Source organism: Pecten maximus, chromosome 1 (genome assembly GCF_902652985.1).
Source record: "Pecten maximus chromosome 1, xPecMax1.1, whole genome shotgun sequence".
In the NCBI taxonomy this organism is placed as follows: domain Eukaryota; kingdom Metazoa; phylum Mollusca; class Bivalvia; order Pectinida; family Pectinidae; genus Pecten; species Pecten maximus.
This window is the reverse complement of record NC_047015.1, coordinates 43121008-43144492: the sequence shown is the minus strand read 5'-3', so window position 1 is coordinate 43144492 and position 23485 is coordinate 43121008. Positions and strand designations below refer to the sequence as shown.

The following is a 23485-nucleotide window of genomic DNA, read 5'->3' as shown; positions in this document are numbered from 1 at the left end:
GTGTTCTGTTTTTCTGCTGCTGTTGGTTGTGGTGGAGTGGGGATATATCTGGTGAGCTCTTCCTTTCCTGACTTCACATGTGAAATCAACTCCATTACCCTAGAATTTTTACTGGTGTGATGTCCCAAATCAGCATGTCTTGAATTGTGCAAAGTGATGGGACTGGGAACTGTCTGTAGATAGGTGTTGTTGTTAGTAAGCCTGGTAATCTAGAAACTGGTTACACCTTAGTGACCATCTGTCTAAAGGTTAAAATCTAACTGGTGTGGTCATACAAAGTTAAACATCTATAAAGAGTAAGGTCATACACAGTTAAACATCTATATAGAGTAAGGTCATACACAGGTAAACATCTATATAGAGTATGGTCATACTCAGGTAAACATCTATATAGAGTATGGTCATACACAAGTAAACATCTATATATAGAGTATGGTCATACACAGGTAATCATCTATATAGAGTATGGTCATACACAGGTAAACATCTATATATAGAGTATGGTCATACTCAGGTAAACATCTATATAGAGTATGGTCATACACAGGTAAACATATATATATATATATATAGTATGGTCATACACAGGTAAATATTAATATAGAGTATGGTCATACACAGGTAAACATCTATATATAGAGTATGGTCATACACAGGTAAACATATATATATATATAGAGTATGATCATACACAGGTAAATGTTAATATAGAGAGTTGTCATACACAGGTAAATGTTAATATAGAGAGTTGTCATACACAGGTAAATGTTAATATAGAGTATGGTCATACACAGGTAAACATCTATATATAGAGTGTGGTCATACACAGGTAAACATCTATATATAGAGTGTGGTCATACACAGGTAATCATCTAATATAGAGTGTGGTCATACACAGGTAAACATCTATATATAGAGTGTGGTCATACACAGGTAAACATCTATATATAGAGTATGGTCATAGTAGGTAAACGTTTATATAGAGTGTGGTCATACACAGGTAAACGTTTATATAGAGTGTGGTCATACACAGGTAAATGTTAATATAGAGTATGGTCATACACAGGTAAACATCTATATATAGAGTATGGTCATACACAGGTAAATGTTAATATAGAGTATGGTCATACACGGGTAAATGTTAATATAGAGTGTGGTCATAAACACAGGTAAATGTTAATATAGAGTATGGTCATACACAGGTAAACATCTATATAGAGTATGGTCATACACAGTTAAACATCTATATAGAGTATGGTCATACACAGGTAAACATCTATATAGAGTGTGGTCATACACAGGTAAACATCTATATATATAGAGTATGGTCATACACAGGTAAACATCTATATAGAGTATGGTCATACACAGGTAATCATCTATATATATAGAGTAAGGTCATACACAGGTAAACATCTATATAGAGTATGGTCATACACAGGTAAACATCTATATAGAGTATGGTCATACACAGGTAAACATCTATATATATAGAGTATGGTCATACACACGTAAACATCTATATAGAGTGTGGTCATACACAGGTAAACATCTATATATATAGAGTATGGTCATACACAGGTAAACATCTATATAGAGTATGGTCATACACAGGTAAATGTTAATATAGAGTGTGGTCATACACAGGTAAACATCTATATATAGAGTGTGGTCATACACAGGTAAACATCTATATATATAGAGTAAGGTCATACACAGGTAAACATCTATATATAGAGTAAGGTCATACACAGGTAAATATCTATATAGAGTATGGTCATACACAGGTAAATGTTAATATAGAGTGTGGTCATACACAAGTAAACATCTATATATAGAGTGTGGTCATACACAGGTAAACATCTATATATATAGAGTAAGGTCATACACAGGTAAACATCTATATATAGAGTAAGGTTATACACAGGTAAATGATAATATAGAGTATGGTCATACACAGGTAAATGTTAATATAGAGTATGGTTATACACAGGTAAACGTTAATATAGAGTATGGTTATACACAGGTAAATGTTAATATAGAGTATGGTCATACACAGGTAAACATCTATATATAGAGTATGGTCATACACAGGTAAACATCTATATATAGAGTATGGTCATACACAGGTAAATGTTAATATAGAGTAAGGTCATACACAGGTAAATGTTAATATAGAGTGTGGTTATACACAGGTAAACATCTATATATAGAGTGTGGTTATACACAGGTAAATGTTAATATAGAGTATGGTTATACACAGGTAAACATCTATATAGGGTGTGGTTATACACAGGTAAACATCTATATAGAGTATGGTCATACACAGGTAAACATCTATATAGAATATGGTCATACACAAGTAAACATCTATATATAGAGTATGGTCATACACAGGTAATCATCTATATATAGAGTGTGGTCATACACAAGTAAACATCTATATATAGAGTATGGTCATACACAGGTAAACGTTTATATAGAGTATGGTCATACACAGGTAAACATCTATATAGAGTGTGGTCATACACAGGTAAATGTTAATATAGAGTATGGTCATACACAGGTAAATGTTAATATAGAGTATGGTCATACACAGGTAAATGTTAATATAGAGTATGGTCATACACAGGTAAACATCTATATATAGAGTATGGTTATACACAGGTAAACATCTATATATAGAGTATGGTCATACACAGGTAAACATCTATATATAGAGTATGGTTATACACAGGTAAATGTTAATATAGACTATGGTCATACACAGGTAAATGATAATATAGAGTATGGTCATACACAGGTAAATGTTAATATAGAGTATGGTTATACACAGGTAAATGATAATATAGAGTGTTGTTATACACAAGTAAGCACATAGGTTGTAGTCATACATTTGGTAAACATTAGTAGATTGTGTTTGACAGTAGTGTAGAGTGTGAAATAGAATTTTGTAAAATGAAATCTTATTGAAATCCTGCTGTTTGAACCTATTTTATCAGCTTATAAGAAATCCCCCTCCCCCTCAATCGAGTGCAGGGATGACTACTAATTCTGAGAAGGATAAAGATGAAGATTTGAAGATTAACACTTCAGCGAGCCTTGATATAAATCTATGGGAAATTGCAGCCATTCCTGTAGCTATATATTGGTGAAGACTTACAGAGAAAAGATACATGTCGGATATAAATTACTGTATGTTAATTTATCCTGATATATGATTATTTGTTTTTGTGGAAAGAAATGATTTAAATTGACTAATTTTTCCAAGATTGCAGTTGCAACAACCTTTCATTATAGTCGTGACTTCCCTTTTACCTGACATTGTACTACTAAGTCTCCAGATATGGCCGTTGGTGGGAGGAGAGCTGGGGCCAGTACAGGACAGTGTGTTATGTTTTGTTTCTCCTTTGGTTCACAGGTAGAAAACAGGATGTGATCAAACTCACGGAGCAGCTGATAGCAGCAATAACTAGCGGCGATTATGAAGCCTACACGTATGTATACTGTAAAACTAGTCTTCAGTAATAACTATCCAGGCCTAAAACAACTATATTGTCTAAATAATCTGCTTCTGTTGAATGTTTAATAGATGGTTCTGACAAAAAAATAATATTTTCATGGTCTGTTGATATCCAATATGGCCACCATGGCAGCCATCTTGAAAATCTATTTTTCATTTTTTCAAAGTTGTACTCCAGGACCATATTCATGATAAAAACTTTAGATATTACTATAGAGTACATCCTTACTGTACACACTGTTTCAGATTTACAGCTTGAGACCTCTCTATATGTGACTGTTATTAATGTCTATTCTATTCTTTTAAAGCAAATTCGTGGATCCACATATGACGTGTTTTGAACCAGAGGCCATGGGAAACTTAATAGTTGGAATGGATTTCCATAAGTTTTATTTTGATGGTGAGTTATGTGTTTTAGATTGGTCGATTTTGTTTTGTCTGATTAATTCAATGAAAAGGTAACGATTAAAAAATGGTAATTGATGACGTAATTACATAAATGATAAATGTTCATTTTTGAGGTTGTGACAGGCCTGTTAAAATATCTAAACAGATTTAAGCTTTAAAAGACTACAGAACATATTCCATAGTAAAGTATCAGTTTGACAAAGATAAGTTTTCTTCTTAAGGTTGGATACATCATTCATGACAGTAAATAGTTGCAATTTTACTATGAGTTTATGATTTCCTTATGAACCTCACTTGTGACCTAAAACACAGATAAAGCCTCAAACTTTGTCTGGTTCATGCCTAGAAGGGACAACCTGGCTGGGACAACATCATGTTGATCAGGATGTACTGGGTGCCTATAATTTCATCAGGTTTATTGACAGGGATTCTAGGTCTATTTGCCTCCGCCTTGAGTAGTAAGCTGCTACACCAATTAAATCAAGGATTTCGACAGAGGACACTTTGTCTAGCGTGGAGTAGAACCGAACTCTGTTTTTGGTCTAGGTTGTAGCAAATCCAGTCCTTGCAGTTGGCTTTTCTTGACCATCAAGCTGTAACTCACAGTTTGTTATGACACACTTTGTAACTTGATTTGCGTTTCTGTTTTTCAGTACATACAAAGAACAATAAACAGATCAACACTAGTATATTAAACCCCCACGTTCATCTGTTGGGAGATGATGCTGCTTGTATCGCCTATGTCAGGCTAACTCAGTACATAGATAGGTAAGTATTCGACTTATACAGAGACAGGAAAGTATCGGGCTTATACATAGATAGGTAAGTATCAGGCTAACTCAGTACATAGATAGGTAAGTATCAGGCTTATACAGAGACAGGAAAGTATCGGGCTTATACAGAGACAGGAAAGTATCAGGCTTATACAGAGACAGGAAAGTATCGGGCTTATACAGAGACAGGAAAGTATCAGGCTTATACAGAGATAGGTAAGTATTGGGCTTATACAGAGACAGGAAAGTATCGGGCTTATACAGAGATAGGAAAGTATTGGGCTTATACAGAGACAGGAAATATCGGGCTTATACAGAAACAGGAAAGTATTGGGCTTATACAGAGATAGGAAAGTATCGGGCTTATACAGAGATAGGTAAGTATGGGGCTTATACAGTGATAGGTAAGTATGGGGCTTATACAGTGATAGGTAAGTATGGGGCTTATACAGAGACAGGAAAGTATCGGGCTTATACAGAGATAGGAAAGTATTGGGCTTATACAGAGACAGGAAATATCGGGCTTATACAGAAACAGGAAAGTATTGGGCTTATACAGAGATAGGAAAGTATCGGGCTTATACAGAGACAGGAAAGTATCGGGCTTATACAGAGATAGGTAAGTATCGGGCTTATACAGAGATAGGTAAGTATCGGGCTTATACAGAGATAGGTAAGTTTGGGGCTTATACAGAGATAGGTAAATATCGGGCTTATACAGAGATAGGTAAGTATCGGGCTTATACAGAGATAGGTAAGTATGAGGCTTATACAGAGATAGGTAAGTATGGGGCTTATACAGAGATAGGTAAATATCGGGCTTATACAGAGATAGGTAAGTATCGGGCTTATACAGAGATAGGTAAGTATCGGGCTTATACAGAGATAGGTAAGTATCGGGCTTATACATAGATAGGTAAGTATCGGGCTTATACAGAGATAGGTAAGTATCAGGCTTATACAGGGCTAGGTAAGTATCAGGCTTATACAGAGATAGGTATCGGGCTTATACAGAGATAAGATAGGTAAGTATCGGGCTTATACAGAGATAGGAAATATTGGGCTTATACAGAGACAGGAAAGTATAGGGCTTATACAGAGGTTAGTATCTGTAATATGTGTACATTTATATGAATTTTAAAAGTACATAAGATGTGAGTATATCTGGCTGAAAGGCTCACCAAAATGACCAGTGAACTTAATTATGCCATGGTGTAGCATCCGTCAACTTTTTCCTTGAAAGCACTAGTCCAAATTGCCTGAATGGCACGCATTTTGTCTTAATTTGGCCTGGATTATCCTCAGGTAAAGGGGACTAAAATTTGTATGTAAACAACTGGTTTGTTCCCTGCTGAGGGCAGAGGTATGGTAAACCTTTAAAATGCCTCTTCTTATGTTTGGATGAAAGGATTTAAATCTATTTGGTCTGTAGCATCTTAAGTTGAAGTGTCTGTCAAGGGAGCAGGGGTCAGAAGGGGACAGAGCTTTAAAGGAGCAGGGGCCAGGAGGGGGACAGAATTTTAAAGTCCTATTACTTGGTTACAGAGATTTTTTTGATAGGATTCTGTATGTAGTGTCCTTGGGTGACAAGGCGTCTATGATATTACATTTGACAAAAAAAGTTATTAGTTTTGGGTTGAAGTTTAAATTCTCTTGATGTATGAACATTACTTGATAAAGAAGTATCTAGTAATTATACTTTACTATTCATCACAATATCTGTTCACAGCTACAATTATTAGTTTTGACTCTTGTTTCTACTTTCAGAAATGGTCTACCTGTAACAACACAAGCTGAGGAAACCCGTGTCTGGCAGCGTAAGGATAGTAAGTGGCAGAATGTTCACTTCCATCGGTCAGGAAGTCCTTCCGCACCTAACAAATAGGTCGCATTGGCTACCCGCCTTACTGTGGTAGGGGGGACCGCAATGTTGCCAGAAGCAGAGGGACGGAGCCTTGGGGCCTGTTTTTGCTCATTCTGACACTTGAGATTTATATTTCCAGCTGGTCATATTATCCTCAGTGGCTGCCTAGCCCTGTGGCCTACTGCTGCCATGCATTTATGTGGCCTGCAGGTGGAGCCGTGGAGGAAGGACCTGTCGCTACAACATATTGTTTCTATCTCATTGGAGTGTAGGCCGCCACTTGTCTGTACTAGGGATATCAAGCACACCATCACGGTCAGCACCATTCACTAGTAATACAACTTTGTATCACCAGCCATCAGGTAGTAAATTTTCAGTGTAAATCAGTCTGAAAGAAGTGCTTTGATGTATAGAAAGTGCTCTGAGATACACAAGTCTTCATATAAGTAATATGTTCATGCAAAGTTAAGTTGTGCAACAAATAGCATTAAAAAAAATGATAAAATATTGATATCAAATTTGTAATAAGAACAAAAACCCTCAGAACAACATCAGCATTTTTATCTTTTTGGAAGAAAAATAACCAAGCCGATTTTTACTTAATTGTAGTATTACAGAACAAATGTGTGACTCGTCTAAGAGTGATGGTAGAGCTTTAGTCTTTTTATTACACTCTAGTTATGGATAAACTTGTTACAGAGTACATAACCAGATTTATTACTTATTCTTATTGACTTTTATTATAATTATTATTAAATGCAAACTATAACTCTTGTATCATTAGTACGATATTGTTACATGTGGAGCTTTACTAAGTAATCTCCCGTGTAGGAGAGAATGTGTGTTTAGGGGGGCAATCAGTACTTCTACATTATATAAATATTGGTTTTGAATGTTGAATGCATTGCGATATACAAGTCCCTTTTTTTTTGAGTTATTGATAATATGTGCAATATTGATTGTGATGTTTTTGCCAATTTTAATAAGGTTTCCCTTCCTCATTCAATCCTACAGCCTCTTAGCTGTGTATTTCGGTGTTAACCAATGATATCAATCAGAGAGAAGAAACAATTTACTTGATGTCAATCATACTGAAACCTTTATTCTTCTTTTGTAGCATCTGGATCCATTGTAATCCTGAAATACTCAGGCTGGGTCCTTGTATCGCTACCACTCCTACATGTAGTTTATATACACTATAGATTTGTGCATATCCGTTTACATTTTAACATGTTTATCTATTATGGGCATATTTAGATGTATACCATACCTTTTTGCTGAATATGAATGTATTTCACTCTTAAAATTGTATATATTTTGAAATTATTTAGTTTTGAACAAAAATGTTATACACTATTTTATGATATAGATACGTTATTTCCAGTGTGTGTGTTCTTATCTTCATGTTGACTTCTCCTGTGACACTTAAGGTTAACCCTTAAGAAACATTTTAGGTCCCCCAAAATTGCATAGTAACATTTTAGGCCCCCTGCCCGAGTCGATAGTAACATTTTTGGTCTGATAGTAACATACCAGGGTATATTAGGTAACTACGAGATAATGACATTGAATGTTACCCAGGTTGATGATTATCCAACATATTATTTGTTTTAAGACTTTGAACCTGAAGTTGTCACTCCAAGTTTGCTCATTCCTTTGATATCTTGATCGTCTTCGTCAATGTTGTGTACACCCACCCTCCCCGTCATCTTCATCATCATTGTATTCACCCTTCTCCCTGTCATCTTTCTTTTCCCCGTCATCTTTCTTCTCCTCGTCACCTTACCATCATTGTATTCATCCCCCTCCCGTCACCTTAAAAATCATTGTATTCACCCCCCTCCCGTCATCTTAAACATCATTATATTCACCCTTCTCCCCGTCCTTACCATTGAAATATGCAATTTTTAGCACTACCCGAACAATACCACATTCCCCCTTTACCCTGTACCTGGAGTTCTCGCTTAAACCCCGCCCTCCATATTCCTGTTTTCGTAGATGGTATAGGTATGTTAGTATCAGTATGCTGTACAATATCTTGTTCATAGAGGACTCCATAACATGGCCTATTAATGGTGTTCATAATAAGTCCCATCATATCCAAAAACAACTTCCAGCTTGTGACTTTTTCGAACCAACAAATGGGACACGGTGAAGAGTGGTGTTGTTAAGAGTTTCTGTGGGTTAAAACGGAAATGGAAAAATATTTCCAATAAAGGTTTCGACATTGGGACACAATCTCCTGATATATATGATGCGACGTGTTTGTGTGCGGTTACCGGTGCAGTAGTTTTCGCAGACTTCATGTTACAGCTGTGAGCTAGTAAACTGTACAACGTAAATCAAAACAACTAAATTAGGCAGTTTATAATCACGACTTCATAAGATGACATTTGTTGTCGTGGTTTTACTGGATTTAACTTTTTATCATCATAAAACCTAGGGCCATGGCATTATACATTGTTGTACCTGAAGATTGCTAGAGTGAAGGCCATCAAGTTTGTTTTAGTCACGAGTCGGATGTTCTGAAAACTTCAAATAATTTTTTTTCAAATCTATGTCCTTGACACATATATGACATCACAAGTAATTTTTTCCTGAATGATGTGTATCTCATTGAACCAAGGAAGTCCTACAGTATTGATATATTAGCTTGTTGCTTGGTGAAATTATGGACTTTCATCTTTCTTTAAAGAAATATGACCAACATTCAAGATTACAGAAGAAAAATTGTGTAAAATATTCTAATGACTTTCAATGATTGACAGTTAGCAAGTGTAGTGAATTTGGCCTGAAGAATGTGTAGAGTTGTCAAAATAAATATTTCTGTTCCTAAGTCAAAACTGTAGAAATGAAACATGGTGAAAATTTACAAATAAGGAAATATATCTGAGAATGTACTAGAAATTGTGAGCATTACGGGCCATGTGGGCCTTGTGTTACTTTAGAAAAATAGTTTGTGTATCGTAAAAATAGATTTGGATTTAGATGGCTAGCACAAAAAACGGTACAAACTCTTTAACAGTTTAAGTATTTTTTCACTATCACCCAAGGATTGTTTATTAGTTTTAGTACCTCTAATACCAAAATAATGTTTTAAGAAAAAAAAAACAAAAAAAAAATGTTTTTTTAAAAGATTTAACATGTTCTTTTTCAAACTAAACAGTTTTAAACGAATTTAGAGAACTATTAATTCTTGTATTAAAGTTTTACCATGTGTGAAATCACAAACATTTTCTCCCTTCCTTGACAGAAGTCACAATCCAGAATGCTGTCATATGTTTTTTGTAATTTCCTGGGAATTGACATTGATACTATCAACATCCTCATTTAGAAGTTTTGATATCACGATCCATCAGTCGATCATTTTTTCCATATTTTTTAAGTTGCTGATAACATCTTTGTTTTCGCCATTTATCAGTATGTGATGACCTGTAGCTGCTGAATGGCTACAAAGCGATATGCCAGTAAAATTAACTCTCACCGTTCTCAGTCATTAGCTTTAGGTTAGGTAACCCAATACCGTGAAACACTTATGTCATTACACTGCAAGTTATATTGTAACAAAAGGTTTCTGTTGACCTGGTTCACTTTGACAAGCCCTTCACTTTGGCCAGCGATAGTTGTGTTGGTTTGTGATGAGAACAAAATATGTTTGAGATGAGTTAGTTGGGGCAACTGGTATATAATTATTGACTTTTGTTGAGGTGTACACAAGACTATACGAACATGTTCAAGAGTTTGTTCATTTAGGCGGAAGGCCAAACATTGTTTGTTTCAAGCATTCTTCAAATTAACATGTTGTGTTATTGGATAATAGGGAAGCAAAGATTGCTGACCTGTTCGTGCTAAAAATAGCACGAACAGGTCTGCAATGCTTGGGGGAATTTCCCATCTGAGTTATTTCTGGCACGTACAGGTCTGCTCACCGATAGGTGCTTTTGAGGAAAACAGGAAATTGGCCAATGAAAATCTAGTAAACACTCCAGCCATATTACAAATTGTATTGAAGACATGTTACAGGTACACTGTACATCTACATTGTATTGAACACATGTTACAGGTACACTGTACATCTACATTGTATCGAACACAGATCGATGGATACATTGTGTTGGAGTGGAACTCGTAAACTGTGGAATATATTACAATAAACTGAAGACAAGCCATCTTCACTAGCCAAGGTTTACGATCTGAGTAGACAGATGGTAATTCTTCACTAGCGAAGATTAAGACTAGCTAGGTGACTGATTTCTGTGTTTCACCATGTCCCCCAGTTGTTTGATATATTCCACCACTATTATCTACACTAGTCACTTCCTTCATGCTGTTTTCAGCTAATTACAATTACACGATGTACAGTAAAAGGTGTTGGGTATTTACACAATTATAGTTCTCTACGGTTTAACAGTTTATCTTAGTTATGGTCAATTTTTATAGGATTTTCTGTACATTCAAAGGCAAGACATTCAACAATATTCTACTGTGTTTATCTTAGTTTTTTTTCAACATCTATAGACAACTAGGGTGGTGACTGTGGTTTGCTGAGACAGATATACGAAGCATTTGGCACTGTCTTGCATCAACAGAAGGAAGATGAAGTCCTATAGCTTTAAACAGTGTACGTCTTGACTAACTATTTCAAATCAATGCCTGGCCACAAAAATATACCAACCTTTGTTTTTTTAGGTTACTGAGTCAATCTTGTATTATTATATCACATGCAAACTGATTGATGTCTACACGTTTTAAATATATTCAAGCATTGTTCCTAGCCTTTTTTAATACCAATAGTAAATGTTAGTTTTCTTGTAGGAATTATTTGGTATCAGTTTTGTAGTATAGATCCTTGAAGGAGCCTTTCATATTTTCAGAAATATCTTGTAAATATTTTCACATATTTTTTGTCATCTAAGAAGCAATCTTGAGACTTGTGTAAAACAAACCATATACATTACTCGGGAGATGTGCTATTTCAGCTGTGTGGTACAGCTAGGCCTACCTCCAGTGAAATATATGTTATGGTAAAGTCACATTTTGTGCAAGCTGATAATCTAAATAGTTTTGTTGTTTTCTTAGTAAATGTTTATTTCCTTGAATTTGAAACATTCCCTTTGAAAATGTTTATACTTAGAAGTTAGCGGTTAGATTGAAGTGTATGGTGGTCTATACTGTGAAGGATACGTATCAGGGTATTATTATTAGTTTGTTTTGTTGTCTGATCATGATTAAAAAGGGGCGGTTGTCTTAGTCAAAGCTATTACACCTACTCGGTGATCATGTTTTCACTATGCTGAAGGTTACATTCAAGTCAGCTTCCCTGCATCTGATCGACATCATCAGCATCTCAACACAAGATTCTGAGAAATATGTGAAAACCTTTCTGCGGTCTCATAAGACATTTGCTCCACTGAATTGAAACTGCCTGAAAAATTATTGTAGTTATTTATTAAAAGTGAATCATAATACCTTTAGGTATAGTGTACTGATGGAGGTGTAGCTACTAGCTTCTCCAGACGAGTGTCACTTAGTCGTGCCATATTTTAAAATAATTTACATAATTACATCACCGACTACAACAGACAAAAGATTACTCTGGTCTGTACTTTAATTGTACCGTTTATTTAAACATTTTTTAAGACATTTGCTCCATCATGTGAAATGGTAATTTTACCCGAGAACTTTTCATGTTTGATCAGAGTCAGTCATTTAATTATATATTACAAATCTTATTACATGCAGGAAATGTCTGGTGGACATTTATAGAACAAATCTTTTACTCATTTAAATTATGATGAATTTAGTTATTTAGATTTATTGATATGAAATTTTAAGAGTTAAGCGATAACGTTGATACAAAGAGGAATTATATATACTAGTAGTTTGTAGTGCTGCTGCTAAATTGAAGCCTGCAGGTCAGCGAGTTGGTTACATAGCCAGTTTATACTGGTAATACATGTTAATAAATACACTAAAGACCCTTTCTCTTTCAAACCCATTTCAGCACTTGAGCCACCCATTTTTTCATATATTAGGTGTTGTATACATTTCTTCATTAAATTTTTTTCGATCGTGTATGTATGTGATGTAGTGCTTATACAATTTAAATGTATCCCTTTTGAATAAAACACATCTCAATTCTCATTACCATTTCTTGTTTTTGTATTTTTAATCACAAAGAAAATGAAGAAGAAAAAGGCAGATAAAAAATTAATCTGTGACAACATAAAACCTGTTGCTTGTAAAGTTTTAACAGAATTAATATGCAACCACAATGTGTCGGAAGGTTAATCAGTGGACAAGTTTGACAATGATCATGTCCTGAAGAATATTTGTATATTTACAAGAAATCTGTTCCAAATATTAGTATTTCCTTTGATGTCAGCCAGTCATAATATTTTGTGGGTGGCGTTGATAGTGGCAAGGGAAGTAACTCTGTCAAGGTATTCTATGACAAACGAGGATATATAACGTATAATGGATGTAACTTGCAGCTGGAAAAGGAACTCATATGTCACAGTTGAGGTTAAACTATTAGAAGAGTTTCATCAAATCACAATTCTAATCTATAGATACCACATGATAGTACTATTAAATATGCAAGAATTTTTTTGCGTCTGCAATATTGAATGAATCGGTACTTTTAAGTTTCTGACAGAATTATAACGCGGACATTAAATAGGGGAACAGTTTTGTGCAAGATCTTGGCTCCCATCATTGAATGATCTTTATTGGGACTAGAAATTTGAAAGCAAATGCAACATACAATACATCGTGTAAATATATATCTAATCTGAGTAAATCCCATCAAGAAATTTCTGATAAATAATAACCAACATCAATAAATAAGGTTGAACGTCTTAAAGGGCTCTGCAATCTTTTGGCAGAGTTATGGCCCTTGATTAACTAAAACCATTGTTTTCTGCCTTTTCATTAAGTAACTAGAATGATTGTTAACAGATTTTCTTCGAACTTGATAGCAATGGATATAAATTCCAAGAATTTGTTGCATGTTGATCAAAAGAATCGAGAAAACACTTAGAAATGTTGATATCACAATTTTATTATGAAAATTAAATTAGCATTTAAATTTAAAATCTGCACATTCATGTCAAAATGATATCTGACATTACTTTTATGTTGCATCATCCACAACAAAAACAATTCTGACAGCCTTGATGATTTGTAGAGATAGATCATAAGATGTATTGGTCAGGATATACAATTACATATATGTACACAGTAAAATATATACCAATATAAAGTAGAAATATAAAAATAAATCATTTCAACAATAATTGGAACCCTAGAATCACAAAATCATGATCAGACAATAAATATTTGATCAAGAAACAATCCACAAGTGGCATACAGTTGCAGGATCCAGAAAAAGACTAAGCATTTGACAAATATTTTGGCTTGAAATAGGATTTTCTTTCCAAAATTTGTTATTTTCTAACTTCCTTGTCAGAAGGCGTACATAAAATGATGCTTTATAAGGTGACGATAAGTGTGATCTGGGGAATATGATTTAATCATAATAAGTCAGTTTCGTCAATATTCCTAAGCTTAAAATTTTATATAGAAAAACATTACAGAACTTAAGAAAAGTTCCTGTTAATAACACCTTGAATCCAACAATGCATTCCTATGGGAAATTTCAAGTTAAGGGATTTCCTTAAGTTAAGGAGTATTGATGAGGCCGCGGGACCAGCACTGAAAACCTCGTGAAGATGAGAGTTCCCTTGCACTGGTCCCTCCACTCTGTAGAAGCTGAGTACAACATCCTGAGTATGAGCCTGCAGCAATATGTTATTTATACTCGTATCACAGTCTAATGCCGGAATAGTCCACTGGTACAACCACAGTTGTCTCCCCACTCTTACCAAGGTCGTCAAACTCGGGATTTATTTCATCTGTAACAAAATATTTCCGTTAAACAATCACCACAACTTATTGGGTGTTACTCATCTGAATATCCTACATTATACTAGTACACAATGACGGTCATTCATAAGTATATATACATATGTACTTTCAGGTTCATAGTAAATGAATGGATAACTATAACAAAATAGAATTTAGTAAGTAGTGTGCCAGTAGCAATAGAGTATGTTTCACACTTGAAATCAAAGTGAAAAAGGCAAAGGACAATGGTTCCTGTCAATAAGTAACACCAGTGTAAGAAAGAATGATGTAGGTCTCTGAAAAATTGGTCGAAATTAATATAAACATTTGTATGTGATTTCAAAAAAACAATACATAATGCTGCCTTAATTGATCAGCCATTTCTTTTCATTTTATCCAAGTTTGTGTCCTTTTCAACTCGGAGTGTTTAATTAGTGAAAAAAGTCAGAAAAACCTTGAAGGAGTTTGAAGCCCTCTTCCACAGTGGAGCTGACGAGTAAGTCGGGGATCTCTCTCTCCTGTAATCTCTCTAACACTTTGGTCTATAAGTATAAACAAAAGTCAAAGCTGATTTAAAAAAAAAAAATCAGTAATTGCTATAACACTTGAAAATATGGAATTATCAGAATATTTTTCTATTTATACGACAATGCCTGATTTAAACCAGCTAAAAGAAGTGTCATTTAAAGGACTGTAAATGACATGAATAACATGGCAGATATGACATCATAAATGCAGCAGTTAGAAACTAGAATTACCTTCATTGCTTTCAAGGAGCATTAATTCTGGCATCTTGAGATATCACTATACAGCTGTTCCACATTGAAACAACTTTTTATTCCCCAAGGCTATAGTACATGTGTAAAGTTTACTTACACAAAGACATGCAAAGACAATCCGTGCTCCTTTTCTTTTGAATTCAGCAATCAGCTCAATGATGCCCTAAAACAAGGAAATCTGTTTTATATTCTGTTCACATTTAAACATGTATAGTGTATAATTTTACCTTCACAAAACTATAGCTTCATATCCAGCTGTTCCAGCTATATGTCAATCTACCTTTATATCCACAGTTATAGCCTGTTCCAGCTATACGTCAATCTATCATCATATCCATAGTTATAGTCTGTTCCAGCTATATGTTAATCTATCATCATATCAACAGTTATAGCCTGTTCCAGCTATACGTCAATCTATCATCATATCCATAGTTATAGTCTGTTCCAGCTATATGTTAATCTATCATCATATCCATAGTTATAGCCTGTTCCAGCTATACGTCAATCTATCATCATATCCATAGTTATAGTCTGTTCCAGCTATATGTTAATCTATCATCATATCAACAGTTATAGCCTGTTCCAGCTATACGTCAATCTATCATCATATCCATAGTTATAGTCTGTTCCAGCTATATGTTAATCTATCATCATATCAACAGTTATAGCCTGTTCCAGCTATACGTCAATCTACATGTATCATCATATCCATAGTTATAGTCTGTTCCAGCTATATGTTAATCTATCATCATATCAACAGTTATAGCCTGTTCCAGCTATATGCCAATCTATCATCATATCCATAGTTATAGTCTGTTCCAGCTATATGTTAATCTATCGTCATATCCATAGTTATAGTCTGTTCCAGCTACATATGTCAATCTACCTTTATTTATCCACAGTTATAGCCTATTCCAGCTGTATGTCAATCTATCATCATATCCATAGTTATAGTCTGTTCCAGCTCTATGTCAATCTATCATCATATCCATAGTTATAGTTTGTTCCAGCTACATATGTCAATCTACCTTTATATATCCACAGTTATAGCCTGTTCCAGCTGTATGTCAATCTATCATCATATCCATAGTTATAATAGTCTGTTCCAGCTATATGTTAATCTATTATCATATCCACAGTTATAGCCTGTTCCAGCTATATATTAATCTATCATCATAACAACAGTTATAGCCAGGTGTTCCAGCTATATGTTAATCTATCATCATATCCGCAGTTATAGCCTGTTCCAGCTATATGTCAATCTACCTTCATATTCATAGTTATAGTCTGTACGTTCCAGCTATATGTCAATCTACCTTCATATTCATAGTTATAGTCTGTATGTTCCAGCTATATATCAATCTACCTTTATATCCATAGTTATAGTCTGTTCCAGCTATATGTCAATCTACCTTCATATTCATAGTTATAGTCTGTATGTTCCAGCTATATATCAATCTACCTTCATATTCATAGTTATAGTCTGTTCCAGCTATATGTCAATCTACCTTTATATCCATAGTTATAGTCTGTTCCAGCTATATGGCAATCAACCGTCATATCCACAGTAATAGTCTGTTCGAATTATATTTTAAACTTCTTGGGCCTGTTTGATTATTTCAACAAACTGTTGTAAAATTTTAAATGTAACATTTCAGGCATAAATCTTGACGAACCTGCAGATGTGAAATAATAGAGGCTTTAAAAGTCTCTGGCATGGTTCGTCTGAAAGCAACATAAAATCTGGCATGGCTCGTCTGAAAGCAACGTAAAATGACTAAGTCTATTCTTATTTTATAAACAAACAACTCTGGTCATACCGATCCAGTTGTTTGGACAAAATGAACCGAATGGTCCCTTGTTTAGCCATAGTTATAGTCTGTTCCAGTTATATGTCAGTCTACAACCTGCATACCCACAACTATTGTCTGTTCTAGTTATACATGTATATCAAAAAACCTTTATGTCTACAGCTATAGTCTGTTCTAGTTATATTTCAATCTACAACCTGCATACCCACAACTATTGTCTGTTCAAGTTATACATGTACCCCCCGGTATATCAAAAAAACCTGTATGTCTACAGCTATAGTCTGTTCCAGTAATGTGATATATTAACTTACCTGTATAGAGCTATAGTCTGTTCCAGTTATGTGATATAGCTTACCTGTACAGAGCTATAGTCTGTTGCAGTTATATAACTACAGTCCATGACAACCGATCTCAACTTATCACCTGGATAAAACAAATGAAAAAAAATCTTCTTTTAACTTAAGTAATAATTATTTTGCTCGAGCTAATGGAAGTGTCATAAATACGAGACTCATGCACACACAAAAAATTGGTTACACTTCAATGATTCAATGACAACAAGTGATCATTAGGAGATAAACAATACTTTTCCAGGTAGTCATTCTACAATACAAAGTAACAAACTGATGCATTTTGTAAAAGAATGTTTGAAAGTGTTGTTTGGAAAATATCCTTAGTTATACTGACCCTGTACAGTGGCCGCATCTGTGACTGTACTCTGTAGGAAGTCCACGGCGGGGAAGCGTACACCTTGTTCCATCTTCAGTACCACTATTCCCTTGTCTGTTATCTGTCAGATTATCACAGACGGGTCAGTATATCATCTATCTCCTCATGTACTCATCAGTATTTAAGTATTCCAAGTCAAGATCATTTACTTTTAATTTGATGTAGTGGATTAAATTTTACACAAAATTTGTTTAATTGATAACAATTGCACTCTTGTATACTCTTGGGTGTAACACAGTTGGTGGACAGTACACTAAAAATTCCTGAAATGAAAATTTGAAATGATACTTGTTTCTATGAGGATTCCATCAGCCTTTAATTCTCACATTGATGACGATAGGAAAACAAGTTTTCTACCACAATACGCTGTGTTATTCCACTCTCAAGCCATTGTATAAATGTGCCGACTGTTGGATAAACATATGTTATATACCACTAGTGGTATAAATATATGACCTTTCAGTCTTTTGATTGGTCAAGAATTTGAACTTTGACCCAAGCTGCAATTGTTATTGACGTCATCAATAATCGAATGACATCACATCACCGGGTCCCGGACGTCACTGGTACACTTTATTTGCATACGCGAAATTATACTTGGCCACATTTCCCTTTCATTTAAGCCGACATTATTGTGGTAGAAACAGGTCACACGACTCGTGATTGTTGGATATGGAATTTATTTCACACTCGTAAAGTTATTTTTTAAAAGTTGCAAAAGACACTCGCTAAAGCTTGTGTCTTTTGTAACTTTTAAAAAATAACTTACTCGAGTGAGATAAATTCCATATCCAACAATCACTCATTGTGTAACCTCTATATATCAATATTATATTATATTAACCACTCAAGTTGGCCCTGATCGAATGAAGGGTCTTACTGTGGGAGGACCGGAGTACTCGGGAAAACACACATGGTCATGAAGGTGACCCCTACATGTTCCCGATTCAAAACCCGACCATCTTTGTGAAAGGAAAGTGTGTTATCTCTGTGCCATCTGACCACCAATACTCACTTTGATGTTTGGTCTAGCTATCGGGTAGAGTAAACTCAAAAGGTCAACTCCTATACCAATGAGGATGCCGTACTGTTGGATATATAAACATATGTAAACAAAGATTTATAAACATAGATATATAAACATACATACATAACATAGGTCTATAGACAAAGATGTATAACATAGGTCACTAAACATAACTATATTAACAAAGATATGTAAACAATGATATGTAAACAAAGATATGTAAATGTAAAAGTTCAAGGAGTAGTAGTGTGCAGCCAGCCGGGATCGAACTCGCGACCCTTGGTTTACCTGTCCGCCGCTCTACTGACTGAGCTAAAGGAAAATTCCCCCTAGCCGGAAGCTAGATGGCGACCATACAACTATGTACAGTATTTACAATTAAAACCCAGCCTGCTACAATGTACACTACTCCCTCCTTCAAACGTGTTCGCCCCCGAACACACCAACCCAGGTTCTATCTCCAAGGAAGCCTCTTGCTTTCACTTGGAGTGGTCTACGCCACCAATGTGAAAGTTCAAGGAGTAGCAGTGTGCAGCCAGCCAGGATCGAACCCGTGACCCTCGGTATACTGATCCGCCGCTCTACTGACTGAGCTAAAGGGAAATTCTCCCTAGCCGGAAGCTAGAAGGCGACCATACAACTATGTACAGTATTTACAATTAAAACCCGGCCTGCTACATAAACAAAGATATGTAAACAAAGATATGTAAACAGATATGTAAACAAAGATTTGTAAACATAGATATTTAAACATAGATACATAAACATAGGTCTATAGACATAGGTCACTAAACATAGCTTTATTAACATACATATGTTAATATTGATATGTAAACATAGATATGTTTTAAAGGTCTATAAACACAGATGCATATACAAAAAAAAAAATGTATAAACAAAGATGATACATGTTTAAAAAGAAACATCGTACCAGTCATTCCCACAAAATTTTGAAAAGATCCGTTGAAAACTGAGGGAATGCAGAGCCAGGCAAAGTTTGTCTAAGGGCAGTGTTCAATTTTTATATTAAAGGGCAGGGGTCAACATTAAGGCTTGTCCGCTTGTCCGGTACCAGACTAAATTGCTGTCGGACAAGTGAAAGTATCAAAACACTTGTCCGACGGGACAAGTAACAATTAAAGTCTTCATGTTGTTTATTTTTATTCTGAAATCAACATTCACAATACTTCACCTTATACTATGATAAAAAAGAAACGAAAAAATAGATAGTGTACATTGAGTGCGACTTGTTCAGAACGAAAATAGTTTAATTCGGAACACTATGCAGATGATAACTAAACTTTCCATGTTTTTTGAAAATATTCAATCAGCCCCATGGGTGTCTTTGAATTGCATATTGGAAAAAAGGGAATATAAATAAAAGTGTACAAGGAAATTGCAAGGACTAAATTGTGGCAACAGATGCAGGCTCGCTATTTTTTTGCAAGATTTAGCAAATATATTTTTTCAGATATTTATGCACTATTGCATTACTACAATTATGTTCATGTTTTAGTCAGTTTATTTCTATTCTTATAAGACTAGTTTAGTTTCTGTAAATCGAAAATAGGCAGTCAGTAGCATTTTTTCTTCTTCATTATTTAACTTGGAAAAAACATCAATAAATATCAGTAATATAGTTGTCATTGCAATGTTATCGTTTTACTGCATGACACACAGACATTGAAAAACATCATTAAACTTAATTGAAAATGTTCCAGTGGGACAAGTGCAGAAAAAAGTTAATGTCGACCCCTGAAGGGGCATAACTCTTAAAAAAAGGTAAAAATACAAAATCCTTTCAGGAGACACACCTCCAAATTGTACTGGTCATTGCCACACAATTTAGAAAAGATCCGTTGAAAACTGAGCAAATGCATAGCCTGACAAAGTTTGTCTAAGGTCAGTGTTCAATTTTTATATTAAAGGGGCATAACTCTCTTTAAAAAGGGTAAAAATACAAAATCCTTTCAGGAGACACACCTCCAACTTGTACTGGTCAATTGCCACACAATTTAGAAAAGATCCGTTGAAAACTGAGGGAAATGCATAGCCTGACAAAGTTTGTCTAAGGGCAGTGTTCAATTTTATATTAAAGGGGCATAACTCTCTTTAAAAAGGGTAAAAATACAAAATCCTTTCAGGAGACACACCTCCAAATTGTACTGGTCATTGCCACACAATTTTGAAAAGATCCGTTGAAAACTGAGCAAATGCATAGCCTGACAAAGTTCTTCTATGGATGGAAGGACAGACTGACAGACGGACCAGCATACCCCATATATGATAACAGATATCAACACCCAGTGAAGCTACGAAGGTGACAAACAGAGGGATCTGTACAGTAATGATGTAAGTCACAATTACTTATACTCACCTCGATACCAACACCACGTGAAGCTATGAAGGTCACAAACAGGAATCTGTACAGTAACGATGTAAGTCACAATTACTTATACTCACCTCGATACCAACACCAAGTGAAGCTATGAAGGTCACAAACAGAGGAATCAGGTCAATTTCTACAAGTAATGTAAAACAGTATCATCAGAACTGTACAAGAAATATCTAATGAAATTACTGGTTCTTATTTTTTTCACATGGTTCAAACAATACTACAAAAAAATATGGTTACATTTACAATGTATGAATTACTACTTAGAAAAACATTTCAGTAGAACTGCTCAAAATTATTCTACATTGAAATCTCCAATAAAATCTAACATACTGTTTGACTTCCAAAGTTTTTTGACAATTTTGTAGTCGACCATCTGGATGACAGCAGAGATGATGACCGCTGACAATGCTGCCTTTGGGATGAAGAAGAAGAGTGGAGTAAGGAACTGTAGGGCTAACAGTACCACAGCACCTGTAATTATATACACCAATCACAGCATATGTAACAAAGGACCAATCACAACATCTGTACCAAAGGACCAATCAAAGCACATTCATACTGACCAACTACAACATACATTTTTGTATGTAACACCCAAATACAAAAGCCCAATGTGTATTTATTTTTCAATTGTTGTTTACGTTAGGGTTATTCCAGATATATATATATATTCTACAAGAGGAACCCAGGAAAAAAAGAAATTCTATGCATCATGGGCGCTGGAGAAAATGCAGCTTATGTATATAAATGGCACTGTTTGAAATCATTAAATCACTTCTATGAGTGGCCTTTGTTTTACAAATCTGGAGTCCTCCAGTGAGGTAGATATTTTTCTGTGAATGTAAACATAGGCCTATTGGTTATTGAGAAATCAAATCAATTAGAGAATTGTAGGTGGATCAAATTAGTCATTTGAGTGCATTCATATTGCCCTTTGTGCCAGCATGCTACTGGCCAAAATGGCCCGATTAAAGCAACTTGTTCATTGAGAAGTAATTCAAAGACATTCCATGTAACATGTCTGTCCCTATGACATTGAAGGTTGGTCAAGTTCATTCATAAATTTGAACAAACTTTAAATCCTTTCACAGTATGCTACAATAGCCAAATATTACAGCATGCAGTGCCCAGGTCTGATCATCATGTGAACCAATCACAGACCAGATAACAATACATACCTTATATTATGTCGACAACATGTTACTAATAACATCCAAACTGAACTAAGACACAGGTCAGAAATATCAGTTTGGGTTAATCATCAAATCAATCTCAGATGATATATAAAATCTTACCTGTAACAAGACCCGAGGCTGGAGTTTTTACACCACTTTGAGAATTGACAGCAGTTCTGAAAACATTATCAACATTGTATTGGAGAGCACCAACAAAAGAATTTTCATCAAAATGAAAAAAAATTTGCAAACACAGAAATTAAGGTTAGCTATAACAATGATTGCAAGATTTCATATGAATTAGTTAAAAAACTAAGTAGCATTACTTTGGACAAATTTTCATCCACACAAGAGAGATGGACAGAAATTGTGAGTTAACATCCTCAAACTTGGCTGGGCAATACCATAACTTACTGTTACAACTGTATTATCATTAACACATTGAATGTCCATTATTTTGGCCTTTCAATGGATGAGAAAAGACAGAAAAAATAGCAGAAGAGGTATAGTGAACCAAAATCATTAAATACAATAAAAAACATTAACAGCAATTGAGCCAGTAGCCTTGGATTTTACTCCTGGCTATATTTGAAGTTGACTGAGGATATTAAACTAAACAGTATAAATTTGAAAAGGGATTTTAACTGCAAATCAACTAAATTAACTGATTATGACCAATGCCCCCCAATCCCAGTGGGATCATTTTTTGTCACTTAACCTTCATGCCCAACAGAGGTGTAAGATAAAGCTTACCTTGAGAAGCTCCCAGTCACCGGGTAGGAGGACATGAACGAGCTAATAATGTTAGCAATACCTGATCAGGACAAACAAACAAAATAAAATTTTAATTATAATATGAACAATTCTAAAATTAATTACCCATATCAAATAAGTTTACTCATACAATCAATACATCATAAACCCATACAAGCCAAATGGAAACAGGAACATAAAACAACCTGAAAGCGAAAGAACATGGAGTCTCTAACATTTGAGACAGACATTTAAGCATTGAACGGCTTTCAGTTGGCATTCATAGTCGATATGAATGCCAACTGGACAGAGGCAAATTCCATGAAGCGCGCTAGCG

The 23485-nt window shown here is 34.9% G+C and overlaps 2 protein-coding genes across 17 annotated transcripts in view; one reads left to right on the top strand and one right to left on the bottom strand.

The window, feature by feature from the left end:
- Positions 1-12715, top strand: part of LOC117334343 (calcium/calmodulin-dependent protein kinase type II delta chain-like) — a 123231-nt gene extending 110516 nt beyond the window's left edge. For 13 of the 15 annotated variants that reach the window (XM_033893998.1, XM_033893983.1, XM_033893976.1 and 10 more), the window contains 4 exons: positions 3422-3497; positions 3832-3923; positions 4585-4699; positions 6472-12715. In XM_033893998.1, coding sequence (XP_033749889.1) covers positions 3422-3497; positions 3832-3923; positions 4585-4699; positions 6472-6589 — 401 coding nt within the window. In that variant the 3' untranslated portion in view covers positions 6590-12715. The remainder of the gene's footprint in view (positions 1-3421; positions 3498-3831; positions 3924-4584; positions 4700-6471) is intronic. The other 2 variants (XR_004534131.1, XR_004534132.1) reach the window with 2 other exon arrangements.
- An 896-nt stretch (positions 12716-13611) lies between these two features.
- LOC117334407 (sodium-independent sulfate anion transporter-like) overlaps positions 13612-23485 on the bottom strand; it is a 52552-nt gene continuing 42678 nt past the window's right edge. For both annotated transcript variants that reach the window (XM_033894010.1, XM_033894019.1), the window contains 10 exons: positions 23149-23209; positions 22516-22571; positions 21551-21691; positions 21286-21344; positions 18811-18882; positions 17754-17856; positions 17422-17489; positions 15353-15418; positions 14931-15018; positions 13612-14484 (listed from right to left, as the gene is read on the bottom strand). In XM_033894010.1, the coding sequence (XP_033749901.1) occupies positions 14396-14484; positions 14931-15018; positions 15353-15418; positions 17422-17489; positions 17754-17856; positions 18811-18882; positions 21286-21344; positions 21551-21691; positions 22516-22571; positions 23149-23209 (803 nt within the window). In that variant the 3' untranslated portion in view covers positions 13612-14395. The remainder of the gene's footprint in view (positions 14485-14930; positions 15019-15352; positions 15419-17421; positions 17490-17753; positions 17857-18810; positions 18883-21285; positions 21345-21550; positions 21692-22515; positions 22572-23148; positions 23210-23485) is intronic.